This window comes from Ooceraea biroi, chromosome 3 (assembly GCF_003672135.1).
Source record: "Ooceraea biroi isolate clonal line C1 chromosome 3, Obir_v5.4, whole genome shotgun sequence".
Classification (NCBI taxonomy): Eukaryota; Metazoa; Arthropoda; class Insecta; order Hymenoptera; family Formicidae; genus Ooceraea; species Ooceraea biroi.
Window position 1 is genome coordinate 13,241,567 of NC_039508.1, and position 10,806 is coordinate 13,252,372.

At 43.8% G+C, this 10,806-nt stretch overlaps 1 protein-coding gene across 3 annotated transcripts; it reads right to left on the reverse strand.

Annotated features, from left to right (window-relative positions):
- Positions 1 to 1,933: 1,933 nt before the first annotated feature.
- Positions 1,934 to 8,717, reverse strand: LOC105277107 (facilitated trehalose transporter Tret1-like). Of its 3 annotated transcripts, XM_011335271.3 has the most exons (4): positions 8,032 to 8,717; positions 7,702 to 7,946; positions 4,200 to 4,320; positions 1,934 to 4,098 (listed from the first exon to the last, which is right to left on the reverse strand). In XM_011335271.3, exons 2-4 carry the CDS (start codon positions 7,717 to 7,719, stop codon positions 2,669 to 2,671), a joined length of 1,569 nt encoding a protein of 522 aa, XP_011333573.1. In that variant the 5' UTR covers positions 7,720 to 7,946; positions 8,032 to 8,717; the 3' UTR covers positions 1,934 to 2,668. The 3 variants fall into 3 exon arrangements, with proteins under 3 accessions (XP_011333573.1, XP_011333572.1, XP_011333571.1); XM_011335270.3 differs by lacking the exons at positions 7,702 to 7,946; positions 8,032 to 8,717 and adding an exon at positions 6,812 to 7,689; XM_011335269.3 differs by lacking the exons at positions 7,702 to 7,946; positions 8,032 to 8,717 and adding an exon at positions 5,143 to 5,452.
- Between the last annotated feature and the right edge of the window lie 2,089 nt (positions 8,718 to 10,806).

The window sequence follows — 10,806 nt, forward strand, 5'->3', positions numbered from 1 at the left end:
AGTTGGCGAAAGTGCCGGAAAACGGTTCGAGGCTGGGTTTCCGGATCCTTCATTGTTTCCCTGCGCACGACGAGAGCGTTGATACGCGCGACCACACAATGTACCCATGCGATCTTCGATATAGTCAAGGATCGCGTTCTCGTGGATGTCGAATCGAAAGACGGAAGGGTGGGGGAGGAAAATCGGAAAGTTATAATTCTTCGTGAAGAAGGAAGAGATCGCGAAAAGTTCCGCGAGGGCGCCCACAGGATGCAACTTGCGATAAATTAAGAATGTGCGAAGCTACCCCGTAATTCATTTCTCATCCTGCTCCGTTGGTTTTCGCGGGGATGATCGCAGCTCACCATCCGCGAATCGTCGATCATCGCGGATCGCGATTTACTCGACCCCGGGTTGGGATATTACAGAAATTGAAGTTTAATGATGCACCATTCCCACCAGCGTTGAATCGAGTTTCAGCCGCGCCGATCTAGATACGGACCATTTTAAAGATGAAACTACCCACCACGTGCCATCATTGTAAGAGCGCCGGCTGCAACAATTGCGTTATCTCGATGTACGGGAACTTACAATACGGGAAATATACTTGGGGTTTCCCGCTCGCTATCGAACGATTCCGCATCTCCTCGCTACGTTTATGATTCTTTGACGTCATTTCTCTCGGCAAGGCTCAACAGTGGTGATATTCTTTCCATTTCTCCCGATGTAGGTTCTCTGCCTCCCCCGCACAAGCAAACGCACACTTCGCGCATATTTTCTCATGCGTGGATTAATTGTGCCGCACGTACGTACCGTACTCTTTTTATTAATTTTTTCTAATCACCTTAACGACGTCGCTCTTTTCAACTTCCTGTTTAATGAATAAATGGACGGTGCACAGCAACCTCAAAAGTAAATGCACGGCAGGTGCGCGAAATATGAAGGAATAAATTAAAATGTCTATTGTCAACCGCGAGACGTTGTACGGCTACACCGAAGCACGAAACGGGAAATTAAAGATCAGCATAGGCTTCGTTCTGGGTAAGTTTCTTCTTTCTTTTCTAAGAACGCTATTCCTTCATTGATTTTACTGTCGTTCCTTCCGCTGCGGAATTCGTTGCGTTTCGACCTTTTGTTACATCCTGTTGTGATCCCTTTTATACGCGCATGTTGGTTTTGATGCTCAATAGCTTCCCGTGTTTACTGCAAAATTTTTGACATGTAAAAATATCCTTTTTTAAATTTTGTTTGTTATAGGAAAATCTAAATGGCGATGTGCGCCTTTGTCTTCAATATTTCTATTTACTCGGAAAACGTGTTTGAAAATCGATACGTGTAATTCTTTGTTTTAGACTAACGCATTTGACCAAAAACCTCGTTTCTGTATTTTGTCTATCGCTGCTGTTATACTAGAAAAACCAGATTGCACGCGAACTACTCACATACCGGATGTTCCACAAATTGAAACTTTTACGGCTGCAGCTAAACCTATCTCGGAACACACGTCGCGCGAAGATTGCGTTAGAGTTATGAACGGGCTTTGCGGCTACGCATTCCGCCATTCCTTATCGTGACTATTTTGAGTTGTTTTCAATAATAGGATTGTTTCAAGGAGCATCGTAAAAATCGCGTCTAAAGCTGACGGATCATTCAATGTGAAACAGTGCAAACTTTACATACAAAAAGACAAAACAGATGACAATGCACATATTAGATCAGAGCATAAATTCTTACTTATTGTTCTTGGGTCGATAAATAGATTCTCAAAAATTGATTCCTTCTTTCGATATGGTATTCGCATGTATTCGGACAGATGAGAAAAAGTCGTAGAAAACGATAGAAAATACTTTGATTGATTTATGCTGTATCAATTGTCTTATTTCAGTAAAGAAAAATTGCAAAATCGGCAAGAACTTATGCACTGATGTAATATAATAGTTAGCAAGTACGTATGGAAGCGTTAAAGTCACTTTATTCGGTAATACTGCAATTCTGTCCCCTCTTTATTATTATGAAACATTCTCACGATTTTTCAAGCATCTTTTCTCTTCTCCTCATTTCGACGTTTAACCATCGCCCATGATTTTTATGCTCTCATAAGGGATGTGGCGTTTACTAAAACTTTTTACTTGCCAGTCTTTTTTATTTCCGTTGGCCTCTCAGCTTTCCTTACTTAAATATTTTATCATGCATGCACGAGAAACTCCAAAGTCTGATTTCTGCTAAATATCCGTTCCCCCGTAATATTCAATGCGCAAAAAGGGAGAGAAATTAAAAGAGCGGTATTCAAAGATAGTGTTTCTTCAGTTGCAGGGATTATTTAATAAATAAACGGTAAATCTCATAATTTCGGAACACTGGTGGAATACTCGCAATTGAACAAGATAATCGATAGTACCGGCATTGTATCTACGTGGCAAAAACAATATTAACAACTTTTTTTATTTTCCGGGGGCAGAGATATTGTGGAGAAAATTGTGGAGAACGCAAATTGCGATGCACGGATGAACTTTGCCTTAACGTTCTATTCTTCGTGACGCAAATTGCGTACAAACATATATATGTACAAATGAGTAAGTAATCGCCGTTTCATGAAGTCCGTCGCTTCGAGGAGAACAACATTCGATGTGAATGTCGCTGAAATAAGTTCGCACCGTGCCCAGCGAGGAGCGCGGCGCGACCCTCTCTGTCACGCCATGTTATCACGGTGCTCCTGCGAACTCTCACCCTCCTCGGTCTTCCTCCCGCCACCCCCTAGAAGTTCTTGAATCTCGCGGAACGTCCGGCCTTTGGTCTCGGGCACGGCGAATATCACCATCACGAATGCCAGTAAACACGACGCCGCGAAGAAGTAGTAGACTGTGTCAGGGCCCAGGCAGTCACCGATAACTTGGTACAATTTGGAGACAGCAAAGCCGAGTATGCCGTCGAAGACAGTGATGATTGCACCAGCAAATGCCTTCACCTCGGTGGGAAACAGCTCGCCAATCAGCGCATTTGGTAGCGTACCCAAGCCGACCTGGAAGGCCACCTGAAAGGCGATCACGTCGATTACCGGCAGGAGATTCGCCGCGGACACATCGACGCCTCTTCCGTCCAGCATCAGGTATATCGCCAAAATCGCCAAAGTGATGGAGGAGCCCAGAGTGGAGGCGATCAGCAGCGGACGCCTGCCCGCGCCTTCAACGGTCGCTGTTGATATGCCACCTGCGATGAGACCGACTGCAAGCACGAGAATTGTAGCTATGTTAGAGTCGATGCCGATCGCAGCCTTCTTGAAGAGCACTTCGAGGTACTGCATAGTACTGAAGTTTCCGCTAAGTTGCTGCGCCGCGACTAGGCTGAGTATAATGCCGAGAGCCCGGGCGTTGCTGGGCAATAACATTAGCTTCAGCTTGGCTATCCAGCTGCGCTTGACCGGTTCCGTTCTAGCTCCGGGACCGATCACTGGAGTGTTATCGCAAACGTCCTCGATGAAAACGTTACGAAGAGCATGCTCTAGCTCCCTTCTGGCCTCGTCGCGATCACGGATTCCTTTGAAGAACGCTAGCGACCTTGTGGCCTCCGCTTTGCGTCCTCTGGCCGCGAGGAAAGCGGGAGTCTCAGGAAACCAGGAAAAGCACACCACGAAGAGGATAGGTATCGCAAGGAGCACGGCTGCTAGGACCTGATAAGATACCCATGGACCAATGCTACACGTCAGCAGTGAGCCGGTGAACACGTTAACAGCAATCAGAGTGCCGAGAGCGCCCCTGATCTCGACATCTGCGACCTCCGACACGTACATCGGATTGGTAGTGTACGAGATGCCCACGCCAATGCCGAGGATCACCCTGGAGATGTACAGAGCCGCGATGCTGCGCGCGAAGAACACGACGGTCCAACCGATGATGAAGAAGGCACTGGCCAGTAGAAGGCACTTCTTACGACCGTATCGATCGGCGAGGCTCGCGCCTAGGAATGGGCCGATCATGGAGCCGATCACTGTCAGTGATACGATCCACGAGGTTTCATCATCAGTGATCTTCACCGGGACATCGCTGGCGCCAGATGTGAGTCGCGAGAGCGACGTGGTGGTCCATCCGTATACCGTGCCGACCGCCACCATGGACAGAGTCGCTGCGAAATGGAGATTGATGAGAGATTAATAACGGTTAATTGAACAATTGATCGTCGTGTCATTTTTAATGGCGTAATATCTCACGAAATATGACGCAAACCTGATATGCACGCCAGCCATTGTCTCCATTGCGTCCGTTTGCTGTCGCAACACTTGTCCTGGCTAGACGAGGATTGCGTCACACTCTGCCCCTTCGATTCTCCATCCTTCAACACGCCAATCTGTAGCAGAAATAATTATTGAGTTTTTTTAGAAAATGAAAGCTCTCAGACACATGCTGTTGTAACATGCTTATTATAAATCGCTCAAAATGTAGTAATATAAATTACATGTAACAGTTTATTTTTCTTGCTGAGCAATAAAGCAATCTTAAAAGTTCTTAATTTTAAATCTTGCGGTAATAATATTGTTACAAAAAAGTCAATCACTATCTTTTTATTGCGAGGCACAATGCGATTTATAAGAAATATTTTCTGCCATTACTGTTAAATTTCAGCATCATACGTATATTATGATATCTGTGTACTATTTGCGTACATGACGGAACATGCAGAAGTCTTTTTCGAAGTGAAGTGCAACAGGTGATAAAGATTAATGGTATGCAAAAAGCTGAATGGGAAGCGTGTTTTCTGTCGAGAAATTCGAAGATTCCGAGAATCGGAGAGTTCTGTAAACGGTATCAATTATATGAAAGAATAATTATGACATGCAATCGATTCAGAGAAAGTGATTCTTTTCGCTAGCTGCGTAGCGAAAATTAGTTAGGAAAATATTCACAAAATGTAGTTTCGCGTAATCGACCGTTCTCCAATTAAGTATGGCGCCACGATGATGCCGTGATCGAGTGCACATGCGCACTACCATTTTCGAAGCGGTACGCCGCTCTTTGCGATCGCGTGCTCACCCACGACTTAACCTAGCTGGATCTCATCGGCTGCAGCAGCCTGCATCGACTTATCGCGATGGTTTGGTGCACGCGAGGCAACAAACTCGATAAGCGCACGAGCAAACGCATTTCGGCTTTTGCCTCACGCGGTACTCACCGACGCGTTTGCGCGCATCACGGTTCTTCGGAGCCATCGCGCGCATTTGCGCGCAAAATGCCTGAAACTGACATTGAACGGAATACCCATTTTCGTTGCGCGGCGAGATGCTCTCGAGCTTATTTTCGAGGATCCATCGTAAGCGTATCCCACGTGCACCTGTATAATGTGTGGCACACAAAGCACGCAACACTCGATGCGCGATGGAGGAGGCCAATGACCTGCCATGATCCAACTGCTGAATCATTTTTCATCGACAGTCACAATTACTGATGCGTAAAGCGCAGTATATATTCAATGACTTAAGGGGGGAGCCTGCTTTAAAACGCTGAAAATAAGGTATATTTTACGAATTGTTTTTGGAAAAACTATACAGCGGATCATTATAAAACTTTGATGCATTTATTAGTACATGTTTAAAGATAAAAAAAATTATTTTTTTATTTGAATATATCGCTTGTAGAGGTCGTCCTGGAGAAATATTAGTGCGGCCGCGTCGCCGGCATTGCAAATTGGTGAGCATTCTTCTGCCTCCAAATTTCGTCTAAACTGAAAAATTGAAATATGTTCTCGTTATTTATGAATGCCCATCGTCGATGAACCAAAGAGAGAAGAAAAAAGTTGAAAAGTGCCAAAATGGTGGAGCTTAGAACACAAAAGTACGATTTTTAGGCAAAGTTTTTGAACTTTTTCATGCAAAAATAATTGTTTAACTTAATGTTTTTATGAATATTAAAGGTTCATCGACGATGGGAATTCATAAATAACAAGAAAATATTTCAATTTTTCAATTTGGATGAAATTTGGAGGCAGGAGAATGCTCACCAATTTACAATGCCGGCTGCACTAAGATGCCTCCAGGACGACCTCTACAGGCGATATATTCAAATCAAAAAATAATTTTTTTTATCTTTAAACATGTACTAATAAATGCATCAAAGTTTTATAATGATCCGCTGTATAGTTTCTCCAAAAACAATTCGTAAAATTATACCTTATTTTCAACGTTCTAAAGCAGGCTTCCCCCTTAACAGCTTGATTAAACGCGAACATATCTCTTTGATCTTATACGAATTTAAAGATAAACTCCAAGTTCCTGGTCTCTCAGTTTTAAGTCTTTAAGTTTCCGTCCGAGGCACGACGCTTGCCACTATAAAAGAATGTCTTTATAGCACCAGTAAATTTATATTGTTGATAATTATATGCGAAATGATGGATGAATCGTATTTAGCAAGATATGATCAGCAATTTGCAGAAACTGCAATCGTATTCTGTACACAATGCGTTCCACAGATGCCTGCTTCACGGAAGCTAACGTACATGGGTCATGTCTTCAGAATCATCATCTATCGTACATGGACATTGCTTCATTCGCGAATTTCGATTGTCTTCAAGCCCAAAACCAGAAAAATCGGGAGAATTTGTGAAAGAAGGAATTCCAAAGAATTTCAGACCGCAACGTGTAGCACGCGCGTGCGTGCACGCGGAGCTTCCATAAAAGTGGCATCGCGGTTTCTTGTGGCGCCCGCCTACGCAAATATAACCTCTACGATGGAGTCGGAGCGGGCTTTACTTGCAACACGTGGCAGAGAGCACGCATCGGAAGACTAGGGAACATGGAACGTCGTGAGTTTACGGACGAAGCAGACGTCGTGAGATCGATACTCACCAACGGGTCCATCGTCCCTGTCATGTTTCCTCCACTCCGACCCCTTTAAATGGCGTGCGATCTAAAAGCAACGCGCTGCGATCGATCAGCCGGTCTTCTCGAATTCGATGAGGACGGCCACCACTCACGATCCCGCGGGTATTATCTCTCGTCTCCGTATTCGTGGAATCGGATCATCGAAATACGCGCAGGCGCCCACGTCCACATCTGCCTTCGCGCTCGCGTGCACACGATTGCTTCTTTATTTGTCCTTTTTTGCTTTTTCTGTCGCTCTACTGACGCTCCATGATCCCCCTACCCGAGCATGGTATTTATAATCACCGCAACGGCGGAAGCCGTTTGGGTTCGTGGTCTCTCCGTCGGCACCGACGGAGGGCGATCGTGAAGAGATCGATCAGCTTCTCCCAGCGTCGAGAAGCGATCTACGCGAATGAGCTTCTTCCGAGAAAGCATTAGAAAAAGCATGGAACCGTACTAATTGACAATATGCGTCAATCTGATTGTTGCACAATCATTAGCCAAATGATAATGCTGATAAACGCGATTGTCGATCTGCTAGGCAATATTGCCGGCGATATAGCGATGAAGCTAACAGAGTTATTTGAAGATAAAGCAATATTTGCGATGGATGGTAGCCCATATATCGCTGGAAATCTAACAGGAATTCCAATATCCAACAATTAAGGCGCTAAAAATATTCGCTCATTAACGTGCGCGAAGTAATCGTGCGCAACAATTAACGAAGCATACGTCAGTCGTTAAATCGGCTGTTGCGTTTCGCGCTAACAATTGATAGCGGTATTTCGGTTTTACCTCTTCGCAGGCAGACGGAAAAATCGCGGTGGTGACATACTGCAACTGCAAAGCGCAAACGAAACTGTGTCACTTACATTCGTGATCGTAGCCATGTGAGACGAGAATGGAACGGCTGGCCTATTTCTTCTGGCGATTCCGCGGCTTCAGCGTTAAACGATGAATCCAACAAGTAGTTTCCTCGCGCTTCATGTGAATGCTCTTAATCTCAGGTCTGATTGATACTTTCAGGTTGATTTTACGTGGTAGAATAAAATCGGCGCTATTGTTCTTTTTTGTGACTGGTTGTCGCTCAGTTTTCCAGGGGTTTATGATCACGGCTCTTCAAAATACGATTCGTGATTATTGCTAATTAATAATCAATAATCTACACAATTATTTAGTATAATTTTTAATCTTTGTCTTACCGTATATGCAATGGTGGTACATTGAAGGATCCTTGTCTTTCTTCAACATTTCTATACAATTAAACCGAGTATCTCAAAGAATTAGGCATCAAAACGCAATAACAAGAACTCTTTTCTGTACTTCACAAGTACATACATTGTACGTCACATATGATGTTTACTTCAAAGTTCGTTTTCGTGGTAGGGGTACTACGTTACTCGGACGTAAGACAACAATTTCGAATAATGCATCTAACTTTGATGGCTTCACTATTTTTCCCGCATCTCACATGCATTTCGTACGACACGCGCGTCGCCGATTAACTGCGAGTTTCCGCGAAGGTCGCACTCGAGAGACTAACAACTGCTGTTTCTCTAACGGCTTCTAACGGCGATTTCCTTTGTGTGACCGTGGCTCGCAGCTGCCGGGCACTGGTGGTACCCGACGAATTCAAATCCGAATTTGCGTCGAGCGTTAACATGAAAGCCGGCCGCGCCTTATCGGGGACCCAACCGATCTAGATCTATTTATCCGTTACTCCGTAATCAGCTGCAGAGCACCGCGGCACAGATGTCGAGCCATCACCGCCCTCGTGCCCAATTGGCCTTAATCCGATTGTCATTAATTGCAAGCCGTTACACATTAAGGAGCGCTATGCCCGAAGATAATAACCAGAACTCGCGAGAGAACTCGCGCGTCTCCTTTCGCGGACAGACTGCGAGCAACAGGCGGCCGGTGGCCGTTCCCTCATGGTGGTTGCGACTTGTCGTATGGAGAGGAGGCACGTCCTAGTGCCTCTCCTGTTCCCTTATCTCCTGCATGTTCTCCATTATCACAATGAATGTTCTTATGTCCACGCAGCTTTATCGCATGCGTTATTCTTTAAACAGACGGCGATATAATTGTCAATTGCCGCCAGAAAAGTAACAAGTGTTGAATTGCCTGCCGCTCGAGCCTGATGTACGCGAATCGATCTACTCGGGATTCGACGTACAATACATTGTCGAAACGCTGGAAATCGATCAGCGCGCGGTATTGGAAAGGCAGAAACACGCGCTGGAGCGCAGGAGCTTTGTCTTCCTCAGAGAGCCAGAGCTCGGGCTGAGGAACCACGCTTTTTGCGTCAACCGTTTTCCGCTTCCATCAGTGAAAAAGGCAATTGATCGATCGGGATCTTAATCGCGCGTTTTCGCCAATTCAACAGCAGTAACAACAAACACGCGATGCGTCAAAGGGATTTATTGCGTTTCCGAGTTAAGCTGATTGTTTCGGAACGGATTGTTTTGGCTCGCTCAGAATATGCGCGAATAATTCGATTTCAAAATTGCGGTTTTACGACCGTTTCTGACGATTCTTCGTAGAAAATATCTTTTGCGTCGCGTCGCATAGCAAACCGATCCTTGGCTTCTGCTATAATCAGCCAGTAATGACGTATATTGATTTAAGCTGCATAGCTGATAACGCGCAAAAGTCGTATAATCATTAGAGCCGATTTCTCATAACGCTCTGCGTGCTGATTTCCTTGTTGCAACATCTTGGACAAAAGTAAATTTATTTAAGGAGGCTTTTTCCGCGTAAAAAATTTACATGCTTGATAATGCCGCGGGATTATTATTTGCTTGAGCAATATCGAACATTCGGGACTCACAAAGTCTGTTTGCGAAAGGAAACTGCTGACAGAAATTCCACTTAGCTGCGAAAACTGCCGTTGCAGTTTGCTGTGCACTTCAGCTATGAAGATCCATAGCCATTCAACATGTGTCAATTTAATTAATTATAAGAGTACTGACAGATCAGGCTTGATACATTATTAACGATCGTTGACGACCGTCACGTCGCGCTTGTTTCATGATTAATTCCTATACAAGCTTCGGTTTTGATCGATAAATACGAGAGTAATTTCAGGGCGATAGAAATATATCTGTAAATGGGGTGGAATCGCATTGAATTATCAAAAACGACAGCGGGGAATCGCATTGATACGAATTGACGCGGGTGTGTGATTGATATTCTGAATTTTATGTAGAGGCATAATGCGCGAAACTGTCGAACTAATCATGAGCGTATAAATTACGTATTGAGTGTACATTCTTCTGATAAAGCGATTTTTATGTTAAATATTGTACTTGTCAAATATTCAATATTTCATACGCGTAAAATTCCTGGTGGAAACGTTATTATCATGTCATATAATTCATTTTGTAATTATATCATGAAGTGAATACCACTTTGCATTATTCGCATAGAACCGTTTAGCGTGTGTATCAATAATTTATGGATATTATCTTTCTAGTCGCTGAAAACCATTTCTCTCTCTCTCTCTCTTTACGACTGACTGTTTTAAAGTGCAAATGGATGTTCTTTGAATATAAAACAATTGCACGTTCGTCGCCGTTAATGAGATAAAAATGTCCTGATAAGGCAGTTTCGTAAGAATCTCTCGTGCGATTTACAAACAATTATAACCCGCTTTCCTATCTTGACTTCATTTCTTATCAAATTATGCGATAACACTAATAACTTGGCTTCTGAATCTTGACAGCTCGAGTATTATCACTCTCAGGTAATACCAAGTTAGCTTGGTAATAAAATAATACTTGGCATATACAGTAATACCTGATTTTTTATTCATTTCGTCACTAATCAGTGTTAAATATGTCACTAATTAATGACGTTCATAAACGCTTATCAATCTCGCGAGTTTCGTGTTAAACAAATATACATTCCGTCGCATCCTGTCCTTTTCAATAATATAAAAGACGAGACATTAACTTAATGCATTTCGCGACAAATTG

Excerpts from the sequence above, each read along its gene's own strand:
- LOC105277107 (XM_011335269.3), bottom strand. The coding sequence starts at position 5,370 with ATGGCAGGTCATTGGCCTCCTCCATCGCGCATCGAGTGTTGCGTGCTT. Across the intron at positions 4,321-5,142 it reads TGATGCGCGCAAACGCGTCG|ATTGGCGTGTTGAAGGATGG; the intron begins GTGAGTACCGCG and ends TTTCTGCTACAG. Across the intron at positions 4,099-4,199 it reads ATGGCTGGCGTGCATATCAG|CGACTCTGTCCATGGTGGCG; the intron begins GTTTGCGTCATA and ends TCCATTTCGCAG.